The 14,365-nt window shown below is 68.4% G+C and overlaps 4 protein-coding genes across 4 annotated transcripts; 1 reads left to right on the forward strand and 3 right to left on the reverse strand.

The window, feature by feature from the left end:
- Positions 1-1,025: 1,025 nt before the first annotated feature.
- EMIHUDRAFT_108949 (hypothetical protein) lies at positions 1,026-3,279 on the forward strand (the record flags this gene model as incomplete). The annotated part of the gene is made up of 2 exons (XM_005791557.1): positions 1,026-2,813; positions 3,001-3,279. 2 exons carry the CDS (start codon positions 1,026-1,028, stop codon positions 3,277-3,279), a joined length of 2,067 nt encoding a protein of 688 aa, XP_005791614.1.
- A 539-nt stretch (positions 3,280-3,818) lies between these two features.
- On the reverse strand, positions 3,819-8,527 carry EMIHUDRAFT_108950 (hypothetical protein; the record flags this gene model as incomplete). Its single annotated transcript, XM_005791558.1, has 6 exons — positions 3,819-4,100; positions 4,614-5,132; positions 6,453-6,543; positions 7,177-7,481; positions 7,812-8,300; positions 8,339-8,527. 6 exons carry the CDS (start codon positions 8,525-8,527, stop codon positions 3,819-3,821), a joined length of 1,875 nt encoding a protein of 624 aa, XP_005791615.1.
- Positions 8,528-9,195: 668 nt separating this feature from the next.
- On the reverse strand, positions 9,196-12,460 carry EMIHUDRAFT_69975 (hypothetical protein; the record flags this gene model as incomplete). The annotated part of the gene is made up of 10 exons (XM_005791559.1): positions 9,196-9,411; positions 9,494-9,842; positions 9,950-10,104; positions 10,156-10,372; positions 10,460-10,657; positions 10,851-11,115; positions 11,404-11,485; positions 11,574-11,727; positions 11,805-11,840; positions 11,997-12,460. The coding sequence occupies 10 exons, from the start codon at positions 12,458-12,460 to the stop codon at positions 9,196-9,198; spliced, it is 2,136 nt and encodes a 711-aa protein (XP_005791616.1).
- Positions 12,461-12,674: 214 nt separating this feature from the next.
- Positions 12,675-13,815, reverse strand: EMIHUDRAFT_439890 (hypothetical protein). Its single transcript, XM_005791560.1, has 2 exons — positions 13,086-13,815; positions 12,675-12,998 (listed from the first exon to the last, which is right to left on the reverse strand). Exons 1-2 carry the CDS (start codon positions 13,768-13,770, stop codon positions 12,679-12,681), a joined length of 1,005 nt encoding a protein of 334 aa, XP_005791617.1. The 5' UTR covers positions 13,771-13,815; the 3' UTR covers positions 12,675-12,678.
- Between the last annotated feature and the right edge of the window lie 550 nt (positions 13,816-14,365).

Consider the following 14,365-nt stretch of genomic DNA (forward strand, 5'->3'; position numbering starts at 1 on the left):
CCTAGAGCTAGGTCTGACACCCGACCGCCCCCCCCTCCCTAATATTAACCGGCGAGAGCACATTTTGGCCGGCTAATGTTAGGGAGGGGAGGGCGATTTTCGCGTAATTTTGTCCACCTACCAGGGTTAATAGGAAGGGCGTGCGGCAGTTGTGAACGCGATGCGCGCGCGCCTCGAATGATCGAATGACCTGGGTACCGAATGCGCTCGTCGCTCGCCTCCGCGCCCGAGCGACGGGCGTGGGGCCTCAGCCTCAGACTGCACCCCAGGGCCCGAGCGAGCCTCACGGCTGCAACCCTCGCTCGGACTCTGCCCGTCACGAGCTAGCCGGCCGCGGCACTCCGAATGGCCCCATCCATGAATGACGTGGCGGAGGGTTAAATCTTTTGTGGAACCAGTTATGTCCGCTCTTGGGTCCCTACTTCCTCCTTCCTCTGTCCCCGTATCGCCTCCAGCAGTTTCGCTCTACCTGCCTGCTCTCGCTGAAAATGCATGCCCCCGATGCGTCGCAGTTACAGCAGTGCTCTTGCGTTTCGGCGGTATCTAGATAGTGATCTGTCTGATCACCCAAATGCCACGTTCGGATCGCTCGCACACCCGCTCCAACCTCCCTCCACCGCCCCGTCTTAAGCTAGCAGCAAACCCGCACTGGACACCTCGGGATACTCGGCAACCCTTTTCCTGGCTCACAAGCTGAAGATGTTGACGGGCCCCCGCATGGGGAGCCCCGGGTACTCTTTAGCTGTACTCGTCTAGGCAGGGGTTGGATGGATACTTACTCGGGAAGATACTTACTGGCCAGTGTGGGACGCTAGTTTTGCGGTCGGTGCAGATTCTGCCATCGGCCGCCGGAGCGGTCATATGGGTTCTGGCCATCCCCGCCCGTCTGCCATCTGGGACGCCACGGCCGGCGTCTTCCAGCAAAAGAAAGAAAGAAAGAAAACAGACAACCCAAGGGAGGGATGGGAGAACGGCACGCCGCCACCACACAGGGATTTTAACGTCTTCCAGCATCGGCCGATATTATGGGGAAAATTCTTTTATGGCTGCTGCTCTCCTCCACCCGGGCCCCGGGACAACTTCAGTTCGCGATGCCAAAGAAGAAGGGTCGTGGGAGCGGGGGAAGCAAGGGCGGCAACGGCAGCCCAAGCCCGAAGGTGGGCTCGCCGACCGACGTGCGCGTCGAGGCAAATGAGGTGGCGGCCGCAGAGGCAGGGCTATCGCCCGATGAGCCTGTGACGAACGCGGAAGGCGACACCACGCCGGACGAGGTGACCGAAGACGACGCGGTAGCCAGGACAGAGGAGGAGGAGGAGGAGGCAGCGGCAAAGGCAGAAGAAGCGGCAGAGGCGGCGGCCAAGGCGGAGGCGGCGAGGGCGGCGGCGGAGCAGGCGGCGGCGGCCGAGGCGGCGAGGGTGGCGGCGGAGCAGGCGGCGGCCGCAGAGACGGCCCGCCTCAAGAAGCAGGCTGCTGCCGAGGCGGCTGCGGCCGAGGCGGAGCGACTGTGCCTTGAGGAGGCCGCCCGAGCCGAGGCCGAGAAGGCGGCGCAGGAGGAGGCTGCAAGGGTGGCGGCTGAGGAGGCGGCGAAGGAGGCGGAGAGGGCGGCGAAGGAGGCGGAGAGGGCGGCGGAGGCGGAGGCTGCTGCGGCGGCGGCGGCGGAGGCTGCCGCGGCGGCAGAGGCGGAGGCTGCTGCGGCGGCGGCGGCGGAGGCTGCTGCGGCGGCAGAGGCGGAGGCTGCTGCGGCGGCGGCGGCGGAGGCTGCTGCGGCGGCAGAGGCGGAGGCTGCTGCGGCGGCGGCGGCGGAGGCTGCTGCAGCGGCAGAGGCGGAGGCGGCGGCGGCGGCGGAGGCGGAGGCTGCCGCGGCGGCGGAGGCGGAGGCTGCCGCGGCGGCGGAGGCGGAGGCTGCCGCGGCGGCGGAGGCGGAGGCTGCCGCGGCGGCGGAGGCGGAGGCTGCCGCGGCGGCGGAGGCGGAGGCGGAGGCGGTGGCGGAGCGTCTACGCCTGGAGGACGAGGCGCGCAAGCAAGCCGAAGCCGAGGCGGCGGCGGAGGCGGAGCGGGTGAGGCAGAAGGAGGAGGGGGCCCGTCTCGAGGCGGAAGAAGAGGCGGCGGCTGCGGCTGCGGCAGCGGCAGCGGCGGAGGCGGCAGTGGCGGAGGCGGCGGCGGCTGCGGCGGCGGCCTTTGAGGTGACAGTGGAGGTGCCGGCGTCGCTGCAGCCGCTGTACGGAGTGACGCTCACGATCTCGACATCGGCGAGCGAGACGGTGGCGGAGGTCAAGGCAAAGGTGGAGGCCATCACCGGCATGCGCGCGGCCGAGTTGGCGCTCTCTGTCTCCTCCCCGTTCGGCGAGACGCCCCTCGACGACGAGGGCGCGACGCTCGGCAGCGCGGGCGTCTCGAGCGGCGACACGCTCACGCTGAGGCTGCTCCTTCCCGACGGCAGCTCGGGCACGGCAGCTGCTGCAGGTGCAGCGGTGGCGGCGGCCGGCGGCGAGGAGGCGGAGGCCCAGGCCCAGGTGGATGAGGGAGGGGTGGAGGACATCGATTTGTCCGAGCCACCGCCGGAGCCACAGCCGCGCGAGCCGTCGACCCCCGAGCCGCTCCCGCGGCCGCCGTCGCAGCTGGCGGAGGGAGAGGGCGCGGGCGAGATCGCGGGAAAGGGCGCGGAACAGATCGAGAGCCCGGCGCCGCGGCGCGCGTCGGCGCCGCTCGACGACGAGGCGGCGGTCGACGTGCTGATGCCGGACGTGCTGCCCGCGGCGGGGGAGGGGGTCGAGGCGCAGGATTGCGCCGGGCAGGATTGGGGCGGCGTGGCGGTGGACGGCATCAAGAGCGTGGACAAGGCGCACTTGTAGAGAGCCGACAGACGACGCTCCTCTCGGGAGCTCGTAGACCCCCCCCTCCCCCCTCCGCCACGCTCTCTGGGGTCCCGCAGCCGGAGTGCGAGTAGATCTCGCGCTCGCGCACTCTCTGACGGCCGCGCTCCCCTCGCTCGCGCACCAGGTGGTGGAGGCGACGGCGAGCGCCGTCTTGAGCGCGGCGGGCCAGGGTGTCGGCCTCCTGCGGACGGGGCTGACGTACGGAGCAACGGCCGCGGCGGAGGCGGCGGCCCTCGCGCAGCAGCTCGACTCGGCCTCGCTCTCGGAGTACGCCGCCGAGGTGCAGTCCGACGCGAAGAGCGTCGTGCAAGAGTGGATGGGCATGTTCGGGTGGGGCGGATCGGCCGCCGCGCCGCAGCCGGCGCCGGCGAGCACCGACCGAGCCGAGGCGGACGCGCAGTGAGCTGGACGCGGCAGACCGACCCGATCGTCCGATCGAGGCCGACACACGGTGCAGCGCGCGGGGCGGACACAGCACGCCAGAGCTCCACGACTCACTCAATATCAGAGAGCTCTGTCCATGGGTTGCGCGACACGGACAGGGGAGCGTGCAAAACTAAACAGCATGTGTGGCGGGGTCGCGGGGCCGCGCATCTTTTGGGGGGTAGGGTTTAATGTGTACAGTTATACGCGTGCGAGGCTTGCGACCATGTGATGCTCACTAATCCTCCCCTCCCCCCTCAGCCCACTCTTGAGCTCACCGCCGGCGCGTGTCGCGTGAAGGCGTGTGTGTCGTGTGTGTCATGTAGGTCGGTGTGATCACGGTGTGTGCGCGCGTCTTGGCCTCTCTTCCTCTGTTCTCAGTTCCCCGTGTGTGCACAGGCCACAGCCGCGCCATCCCACCTCCCGCGCGCGCCGCCTTGGCGCCCGAGCCTTGGCCTCGAGAGGCGGGGCGGCGGGAGCAGCCTCTTCGACTGCCGCCTCCGCCTCTCCGTCACCTCCTCATGAGCGCCGTCGCGGGCGCCGCCTCCCCTCGAGCGGCAGCTCCTTCGGCGCCGCCTCCGCCGCCACCGTGGCCTCCTCCTGCTCCTGCGGCGGCCCAGTCGTGCCGGTCTCACCCCCCTTGTTCTTCTTCTTCTTGCTCTTCTTGCCCTTGCAGCGCTCCTCCGCCTCGATCTCCGCCAGCAGCTCCTTCGCATGCCGCGCCGCCTCCACCTCCTTCGCCGCCAGCTCGGCCGCCGCCGCCGCCTCCTTCGCCGCCAGCTCGGCAGCCGCCGCCGCCTCCTTTACCGCCAGCTCGGCCGCCAGGTGCTCCTCAATGACGCTGACGCACGTAGCGGCGCCCCTCTCCTTGGCCACCTGCAAGGCGGTCTTATCGGCAAGGGCCCACTTCATTTTTGGATCAGCGCCCGCCCGCAGCAAGCAGCGTGCGACGCTGGCGTGGTCGTTCACGACAGCCATAAGCAGCGCGCCTGGTCCGCCGCGTTTGCTCGTCAGGTTGACCGATGCCCCGCGCTGCAGCAGCGACTCGACAAGCCGCAGCTGGCCGCATATGGCGGCAACCATTAGCAACGTGAGGCCGCCAGCAGCACGAGCATCGATGCGCCCGCCGGCGTCGAGCCACGCCATCACCCTCCCCTTGTCGCCGCAACCAGCAGCGTCGATAATGACTTCGAGCACGGCTTCTAGCATTGCCGCTCGCTCCGCAGCTGCCGCTTCGCTCGCCGCTCCGCCCTCGGCTGCAGCCTGCTCCTCGAGGCGGGCCTTCTCTGCGGCCGCCGCCTGCTTTGCCGCCACCCTCGCCGCCTCTGCCGCCGCCGCCTGCTCTGCCGCCGCCCTCGCCGCCTCCGTCTTGGCCTCCGCCTCTGCCTCTTCTTCTGCCTTTGCCGCTGCCTCCTCCTCCTCTGCCTTGGCTGCCGCCTCGGCCGCCTCAGCTGCAGCCGACACCTCCGACCTCGCCAGCTCCTCTGCCGCCCCGCGGCTCTCCTCCCCTTCGACTGCCGGCTCCGCCGCCGCTGTCACCCCAAGCGCCGCCACCTCCTTCGGCGACGTCTCCGCGGCCACTGCGGCCGTGGCCGCCTCCGCCGTCGCTCCCTTCTCCGCTCCCTCCTCCGACGCCTCGGCCGCCGTCGGCTCCTCCCCGACGCTGTGCCGAATCCTCTCCGTGTCGAGCTCTTTGAGAAGCCCAAGCGGCTCGGGCCCGACGGCAGCGGTCTCCGCAGTCGCGGCCTCCTGCGGCGGCCCAGCCGTGCCGCCCCCGCCGCCCTTCTTCTTCTTCTTCTTGCTCTTCTTGCCCTTGCAGCGCTCCGCCTCGACCTCCGCCAGCAGCTCCTTCGCATGCCGCGCCGCCTCCTTCTCCTTCGCCGCCAGATCGGCCGCCGCCGCCGCCGCCAGGTGCTCCTCAATGACGCTGACGCACGTGGCGGCGCCCCTCTCCTTGGCCAGCTGCAAGGCGGTATCGCCGTTCCACTTCTGCTCTGGATCAGCGCCCGCCCGCAACAGGCGGCGCGCGATACTGGCGTGGCCCATCATAACAGCAAACATGAGCGCGCCTCCGCCGTGTTTGCTCGTCAGGTTGACCGACGCGCCGCGCTGCAGCAGCGAGTCGACTATCCGCTGGCTCCCTGCGTACGCGGAAAGCATTAGCAGCGTGAAGCCGCCCGCAGCAAGAGCATCGAGGCACCCGCCGGCGTCGAGCCACGCCACCACCGCCTTCTTCTCGCCACGCTCAGCTGCAACTGCAATGGCGTCTGGCATCGCTGCTCGCTCAGCTGCGGCGGCCGCTTCGCCTGCCGCTTCCGCCGCCGCCGCCGATGCAGCAGCGGCCGCCGCCTGGCCCTCGGACCACGCCTGCTCCTCTGCCGACACACGGCTCTCCTCGGCGATTGCGGTGGCCTCAGCCTCCGCGCTTGCCGGAGCGGCCTCGGGTGTGGCGAGAGCGCGTGCGATGTGCGACTTGAAGACGCCCAGGACACGAGTGTGGCCTGCCCGCTTCGCCAGCTGCGGCGCCGTCATGCCTTCCGCGTTGCGCAGCGCAAAGGTCGCGCCGGCGGCAAGCAGCTGGCCGACGATGCCGGGGCAGTCTTGGCTGCTGGCGGCCAGCATCAGAGCGGTGCACCCGTTGCGGTCTTGGAGGTCGACGATAGCACCGCGCCGCAGCAACACCGCGACCAGGCGAGCGTGGCCCGTGCTAGCCGCGACCATCAGCAGCGACATTCCGTTGGCGCGGGGCGCGTCCACTGCCATGCCGCTGTCGCCGAGGAGCGTGAGCACCGTCGCGCAGTCGCCGGTGTACGCGGCCTGGAATAAGAGGTCGTTCTCGCGCACTGCCTGAGACAATAGCTCTGCTACCTCGGTCAGGCCACGCCACTCGGCCTCACGCAGCGAGGCGGCACCGTCCTCGCCGCTCGCCGCCGCCCCAGCGAGGATGAAGAGGCGAACGATGTCGGGTTGGTTGTACATGACGGCCGCCATCAAGGCTGTCTCACCACTGCGGTTTCGTACTGCGACCGAGGCGCCGTGCCGCAGCAGGAAGCTCGCGATGGCTGCGTTGCGGCTCGCGGCCATGATGAGAAGCGTGGAGCTCATCCCGTCGCTGTCGCGACCGCACTGCGATGTAGTCAAGACAGCGTTCACGTTCAAGCCGCCCTCGATCAGCGCCTCGACTGCGGACGGGCTTGCTCCTGCCCGTGTCGCCTGCCAGCCGGCATCGAAGATGTCGTCGTCGCTGGGGCTCGCAGCCAGAATCAAGCGAATGACTTCCGCCTCCTCGAACTTGTCGTAGTTCCTCACTGCCAGCGCGAGCGCGCCCGAGTCTTCGCTGTTCTGCAGGCTCACTGCTGCGCCGCGCTGGAGCAGGAGCTTCACCAGCTCGGGTGCGCCGCGGATACAGGCCAGCATGAGCAGCGTGACGCGGTGCCAGGGCTTGCGGCCCTCCCCGGCATATGGCGTCATCCACATGTTCACGTCGACGCCGCGCTTAAGCCACAAATCGACCGCCGTCTCCGCCTCGCCGTCCGCCTGTCCAGCGACACGCCAGACAAAGTCGATACTCACGATGCCCGCCTTCATGAAGGCGATCACCACGGGATCAGAAAGGTCGCGCCCAGAACCGGACACGGCGTCCTCGAGCGCCGACTCGATGTCCATGCGGAGAGGGGGCGGCGTCGCGGCCAGAAGCAGGCTCACGATCTCGGATGAGCCGTTGCGCGCTGCTAGCGACAGCGCCGTCACGCCACTGCTGGCCCGGGCCGCAGCCGAGGCGCCGCTCCGAAGCAGCAGACGAACGAGGTCGAGGTGGCCGTACTTGGAGGCCAGCATCAGCAGAGTGATGTTGTGGGTCCGTCCCGCGCAGGTCCACCGCTGGTCCGCGTTGCCGCCGTCGGCGATCCACGCCTCGAGGCGGCCAGCGTCTCCTTTCTCGACTGCCGCCCACGGCGCCTCCCCGAGCGCCTTGCCCTCGCGCGTGGCCTCGAGCAGCGCCTCCGCCTCGCGAGCTGCCTCGTCCGCATCCTCCCCCTCGCCCTCCTCCCTTCCCTCCCCTTCTGCCGCCGCCGACGCCGCGGCTGCCGCCCGCGCGTACTTCTCGTCGTCCCGGGCCTTGCTCGCCTCCTGCCGCGCCTTCTTCTTCTCCTCCTTCTTCGCCTGCTTCTGCGCCTCGGACGCCTAAAAGGAAGGGGCTGATGAATAAGGGGGGGGGGGTTGGGGGGCGGCGGCGACGGTGGCGGGGGTGTGGGCTGTGGTGTGGGCGGCGGAGGGAGGGGTGGCGGCGGCGACGGGGGAGGCAGAGCGGGTGGGGGTGGCGACGGCGGAGGAGGCGCTGGCGGAGGCGGCGAGGGAGAGGAGGAGGCGAGGGTGGGGGCGGCGTCGGAGGTGGAGAGGGGGGAGGCGGTGACGGTGGTGGGGGGTGGCGAGGGCGGAGGCGGAGCAGGGCATGCAGTAAGTGGGCGCGGGGAGTCTCGCCTTGTGATCAGCTTCGCGGTTCATGCGGGCGACGGCCGCCGCCTCCGCCTCACGCTCCTCACGTGCCCGCTCCTTCGCCGCCTTGCGCTCGGCACGCTTCGCCTCGGCCCCCTTCTCCACCTCAGCCGCCGCCGCCGCCGCCGCATCGACCGCCCGGCGCCGATCCTCCTCGGCCGCCTGCGCCGCTTCAAACGCGGCCCACTTCTCGGCCTCGGCCACCTGTGCCGCCTGGGCCTCGCGTGCCGCGCGTTCCTCCTCAGCCCTCTGCTTCTCGGCCGCGGCCAGCGCCGCCCCCGCAGCGCTTGCCTCCGCCGCACGTGCCTCCGCCGCCACCGCCGTCTCCGCCGCCTCCTTCGCGGCTGCCTTCGTGACTGCCGCCTCGCGCGCATCCGCCTCGTCGATGGCCTCGTCAAAGTCTTGGATGCTCTCGGCCGAAACCGCATCTTCAAGGGGCGGGAGCTCGTCGTCGGAGTCGGCGTCGATCTCGTCAATCTCGAGGTTGCCGATGACACGAATGCGAACCTGCGAATGAGGGGGGATGCGCTAAGTGCCGGCAACACGGGAATGCGGTGTGGAGGGCTGTGTGAAGGGCTGCAGCATAATGGTGTGTTTGCCTTGCCGCAGCACGACTTGTCCTGTTTCGTGCCGGCGGACCCGGCCGCCTGCTCGTGACCGTCGTTCGAAGCGCCGTCTTCGCCACGCGCGGGGTGCCGCTTGCGCCCTTCGGAGGCCTCAAACTGAGGAGGCATGCCGCTGCGGACACACATCCTCGCGGTGATGGCCTTCCACCCTCTCTCGCACGCCGCCAGAAAAAGAAATTCCGCGCGCACGTTAGCTTTTCTGTTTTCTTTCTTCCTTTCACACTAGGCACGGGACTGGCGCGCACTGGCACTGACACAGAAAAAAAATTGGGGGCAAAGCCTTCTAGAAGCCGCCAAAAGAAACAAAAACGGCTTCCCAGAACACGCCGCTTCGCCGGCCCGGCGGTGCCGGCGTGGATTTAGCAGGGCGTCGAAAGCGGAACTCCGCTATCTGCTCGAGCAGCATGTGATGTCCGCTGTGGGTGTGAGCAGAGGCGTGTGACGCTGTTGCGCGATATCAGGTAAGGCGTATCGCGTAAGCGCCCCGACCACGCTCCACGGACCAGCCCCCGCTCAAAGCCCCCCCAAAGCCGCGCATGCCCCCGGGCCCGGCCGGCGCCATCCTGGAGTTCCTGCATCCACCTCCCAGTCCCACCTCTGCCGCCTGCCCTCGCCCCTCCTCTACGCTCTAGCCAGCGGCACGGCAAACTTTTCAGGGCCTCGCTGCAAATTACCATTTCGATTTACACCGCCTCACCGGTCCGGAACGATGGTCCCTCGGTCTCGCGCAGAGACCAGAGTGCATTAGCCAACGCGAGGACGAAAGCTTGACTCTACTAGCTGGTGGCCGGCGCAGTCGCCTCTGCCTTGCCCAGCTGCTCGAGCAGCCACGCGTAGTCAAAGGCGAGCTCGCGGAGGTAGCGGTAGCGGTCTGCGGCGGAGAAGTGGCCGGCGGCGAGGTCCATCTTGAGCAGCACGTCGTCGCCGTTGGCCACCTTGGCGCGCAAAACCTGGGCCCACTTTGTTGGCTCCCAATACGCCACGCGCGGGTCCTGCGCGCGAGCAAGTGCAGGGCGCGGTGAGAGGGGGGCGTTGGGCGGATCACCTCCTCGCGGACCAAGGGGAGGCGCGCACGTTGAGTCCAGAGACGATGAGCGTCTTTGGGTAGACGACGCCCTCGCGCACGTTGTCGATGGGCGAGTAGCTGCGCATGTACTCGTAGTACTTCTCCTCGTTCGGGTTGCCCCACTCCTCCCACTCCTCCGTCGTGAGCGGGATCGACGGGTCGCACATCGTCACCATCAGGTCGACGAACGGCACGCCCGCCACCGCGGCGCACCAGAGCTCGGGCGCCATGTTGACCACGTTGCCCACCAGCAAGCCGCCGGCGGAGCGGCCCTCGCACGAGAGCCGGCCCGGCTCGGCGATGCCCCGCTCGAGCAGCGCCTTGCCGCAGTCGACAAAGTCGGTGAAGGTGTTCCTGCTCGACGGGGGGGGAGGGGCGGTGAGGGGGCAACGGCGACCTCGCAGCACCGCACCGGAGCAAGAGTGGGAACAGGAAGGGGCGAGCCGCGCCTCTTCGCGAGGTACTTGCCCGCCGCCTCGTACCACCTGTGGTGGCCCATTTCGCCGCCGCCGCGGATGTGCGCGACGGCGTAGACGACTCCGCGGTCAACGAGGGCGAGGCGCGAGGCGGAGAAAGAGGGGTCCATGCAGATGCCTATCGGCCGTGCGTCACGCGGTGGCTGAGCCCGGTCTCGCGCGAGGCGGAGTCCACGCGCTGGTCGCAGGCGGACGCCGTAGCTGCCGTACCCGTAGAGGTGGCACGGAGCAGGCCGCCCCTCCTCGACGGCGTCGGAGCGCCAGAGCAGCGTCACGGGCACCGCCTCGCCGTCGCGCGCCGCCACCTCGATGCGGCGGGTCTGGTAGAGGGAGGGGTCGTACCCCGGCACCGGCTGCTCCTTGAGCGTGGCGTGCGAGTAGCCCGCCCCCACGTCGTACTCGCGCAGCTGCCTGAAGGGGGGGGGGGGAGGGGAGCACACGCGTCAGAGCGCGCCGCCTCTCGCCGCACGCGCCCTCTCGCGGGGCTGCCGCGGCGACGTCATCGACGAGTACTCGACCCTCAGCCGGCCGGCCGCCTCGAAGAGCCGGTTGCTCCCCAGCTCCGCCGTGAAGCTCTCGTCCTCGAAGCCGAGCCGGTGCGCGCCCGCCGCGGCAACCCCCTCCCGCAACGCAACCACCCACAGCTGCGTGAAGCCCTCCTCGCGGCCGCTCACCGCGAGGAAGCCGCCGAAGGCGCTCACCTGCAGGAAGGATCAGGGAGAGGTCCAGGAGAGGTCCGGGGGGCTTCCAGGAGAGAGCAGTGGAAGGCGCTCACCCCGTCGAGCGAGCGGGAGGCCGAGTGCGGGAGGACGGGCGCGCCATCGCCGCCGGCGACCGGCGTCCAGTTTGCCGGGTCGTCGATCGGAGCCGAGTAGAGCTGCCGGTTGACGAGGCCTGGTGAGGGGGGGGGAGGAGCAGCTCAGCGCCTCCCGCTTGCTCTGAGAGCGGAGCTGCGCGGCGGGCGAGGCCGTCGGCGTTCGAGGTGAGGAAGAGGGTGCGCGATGGAGAGTGCGAGTCGACGTCGTACCGCTCGCCAAACTTGCGCCGCCGGATGAGGGTCGGGTCGGCGGCGGGCGTGGCGGTCGGCACGAAGAGCATCTCGGTCGTCTCCTGCGAGGAGGGCACGCCGGAGATGACACGCGTCTGGGCGGTGTCTGGGCGGTGTCTGGGCGGTGTGTCGGAGGTGTGTCGGAGGTGTGTCGGAGGTGTGTCGGAGGTGTGTCGGAGGTGTGTCTCGGAGGTGTCTGGGAGGTGTGTATCGGAGGTGTCTGGGAGGTGTGTCTCGGAGGTGAGTCGGAGGCGTCTCTCCTTGGACTCGGACTCGATGAAGAGCAGCGAGGCGTCGCGCGAGGTCCAGCAGTCCACGTTGAAGAGCTCGTCCGGCTCCTACTCCGAGATGCAGCCGAGAGGTGGCCGAGATGTAGCCGGGAGATCGCCGAGACGGTCCTCTGTTTGAAGAGCTCTCGGCGCCTCGAAGACACGCACGTCTTCCGCCTGCGCCGTGCCGATGACGTGCCTCCACACCTTCCGAGGGGCGGACTCGCTGGTGAGGCTCGAGGCGTGCTGCTGCGCTCGAGTCGTGGTTGACGCGGCAAGAAAGGTTGCCACGTACCTCAAAGGGCCGGTGCTGCGCGTCGAGCTTCACGTAGAAGAGCGTGCGCTCGTCCGCCCACGCGATGCTCCCTCCCGTCCCGCGGATCTCCTCCTCCATCTCCACGCCGCTGCCCAGCTCCTTGAGCCTCACCGTGTACGTCTCGTACCCCGACCTACGGGGGCGGCGCGGAGGCGGCTCAGAGGCGGTTCAGAGACGTTCCCGCGGATCGTGTCCGTCTCATCCGCGGACCCGTCCACTGCGTACGCGAGCAGCCGGCCAGACGGGCTCGTCTCCACCTAGTAATTAATAATGAAACCCTCAAGAGCTAGTGTGTGCAGCCTGCCGGACGGGCTGTCTGCACCGCGTGCACGTCGCACTGGCTCGCGTCCCACCTACAGGCGCGCAGCAATGCCGGCATCAAAAGCGGTTGGGCAAGAAGACAGTGAGGGGCCAGGACAGGCCCACCCGCCCTCGTCCTTGAAGTACTGCAGGCTCGGCACCTCGTTCACGTCGAGAATCGTCTGCTCCTCGCCGGCGCTGCCGCGCGGCCGGCGGAGGTACACCCGGAAGGACTTGCCCTTGGTGGTGCGGCTCCAGTACTCGTATCCGTCCGCGGCGGGCGTGGGGTGCGTGTCGTCGTCCTCCTGGACGTGCGAAAGCATCTCATCGTACAGCGTGCCTCTGAAACCGTCGAGGGTGGAGGTTTTGTGCTGCGAGTAGGCGTTCTCGTCGCGTAGCAGCTGGAGCATGTCCTCGTTCTTCCGGCTGTCGTCCCGGATCCAGAAGAGGTCGTCCGACAGCTCGAGCGGCTCCATTGGGTTTGGCCCGCGGTTCTCGCCATCGACGCGGCCAAACGTGACTGTGTGTGGCACGCGCTTGGCGATCGGCGGGGCTACGGCACTCATCATCCTCGGCGAGGTCGTGAAGGCGGCGGCGAGTGTGGCGAGCTTGCTCGGCAATCGCATGCACCGATGAAAACGGCACCGATGAAAACGCAGGCTCCGCCACTTGCCGGCGTGGGCTGCGGCGTGGAAGTGCGCGATGTTTTTCTTCTTCTTTGTTTCTTACCTGGAGCTTCAGGAAAATAATTTCAACAAAACAACAATTTGTCCGCCGCCGACTCTTAGACTCCGCCACCTCGCAAACTCATCCAACCGTACACATCCTCCGATCGGCCGTGGATGATGTCCTGGTACCTCTGCTGTAGCCGCTCGGTGATCGGGCCCCGCCTGCCGTTGCCGATGGCGATGCGGTCCAGCGAGGCGATCGGCATCACCTCGGTCGCGGTGCCCGTGAAGAAGAGCTCGTCCGCCACGTAGAGCGCCTCCCGCGGGATCGGCTCGATGCGGACGGGCACACCCGCCTCTGCGGCGAGCTGCAGCGCGGACGCGCGAGTCAGCCCCTGCAGGTTCGAGCCGTTGATCGGCGGCGTCGCGATCTCGCCTAAGGACGCGGTGCCGGGTCCCGCGGTGCCGGGAGAGGTTCCAGGCCGTTGACAGGTGGGCGTCGACATCTCTTTGACTCGCGCACCGTCGCGCACGACGAACAGGTTCTGTCCGGAGCCCTCGGAGACCATGCCGTCGCTCCCCAGCGCGACCGCTTCCACGTACCCGTTCGCCTGCGCCTCCATCTTGATGAGCGCGGCGTTGTTGTAGTTGCCAGCCGCCTTGGCCATGCCAGGGAACGTGTTTGGCGCCGGCCGCGCCCAGCTGGCGGTGCAGCAGTCGATGCCGGTGGAGAAGGCGTCGGCGCCGAGGTACGCGCCCCATTTCCACGCGGGGATGTAGCATTCGACCGGCGAGCCCTTGCCATCCATGCCGACTGCTCCGTACCCGCGCAGGACCATGGGGCGGATGTAGCAGCCGTCGTGCAGCCCGTTGGCCTCGACGACGTCAAAGCACGCGGCGGCGAGCTCTTCCGCGCTGTAGGGCACGTCGACGCGGTACATCTTGCACGAGTCGAGCAGCCGGCGCAGGTGGCCGTCGAGGTGGACAATGGCAGGACCGCTCGGCGTGCCGTAGCAACGGATGCCCTCGAAGAGTGAAGATCCGAACTGTACCGCCGTCGAGAGGATGTGCACGTTTGCCTCTTTCCACGGGATTAGTTCGCCGTCCTTCCAAATCGTGCTCGCCTCTGGAAAGCCAGATGCGCAGCGGCGAGCGGACGTGCCGGCGGCAGCGCGGAAGCCACTCGCCCGTCGCGTCGCGCGAAGCATCACTGTACCCTTCTTCTCTCGTAGACCTCGCGAGCGGGCAGTGTGGTAGTCAGGTCAGGGCAGTGTGGGTTTCACCGCATTACGGGTCGCGGTCGACAGACCTGCAACTTTTTGCGGGGACGGTATGGTCGGCCAAAGGGTAAGGGGGTATGTAGGAGCACGTGCCCGTGTCGCGGAGCTGCTGCAGCTGTTCCACGCTCCACTCGCCGACACCCTTCTGGTGGTGCTCAATGTCGCGCTACTAAGCTGCCCCGCATCATCGCGGACGAGCCCTCGTCAGAAAAGAAAGAAAATAGACAACCCTCGTCGCTTAGTCCTGAGCCACGCGCACGGACAATTCTTTATCTCAAAGAAAGAAAGAAAGAAAACAGACAACCCAAGGGAGGGATGGGTGGGAGGACGGCACGCCGCCAGCCCGCCACCACACAGGGATTTTAAGGAGAGGAGTGTGGTGTTAGCCGTTGCCCATCCACCCTAATTCTTTATCTCAGTAAAAGAAAGAAAGAAAGAACAGACTACAACCCAAACGAGGGATAGGGGAGGAGGACAGGGTCCCCACCTGCACGAGCAGGATTTTGGAAGGACGATCAGGGGG

The sequence above is a fragment of the Emiliania huxleyi genome (genome assembly GCF_000372725.1).
Source record: "Emiliania huxleyi CCMP1516 unplaced genomic scaffold EMIHUscaffold_111, whole genome shotgun sequence".
NCBI lineage: Eukaryota > Haptophyta > Isochrysidales > Noelaerhabdaceae > Emiliania > Emiliania huxleyi.

What these genes read in the sequence shown, in the direction of transcription:
- EMIHUDRAFT_439890 (XM_005791560.1), bottom strand. Translation starts at nt 13,770, where the DNA reads ATGCTTCGCGCGACGCGACGGGCGAGTGGCTTCCGCGCTGCCGCCGGC. An exon ending in CCTGTTCGTCGTGCGCGACG is followed by an intron (nt 12,999 to 13,085) that starts GTGCGCGAGTCA and finishes CCGCGTCCTTAG; the next exon opens with GCGAGATCGCGACGCCGCCG.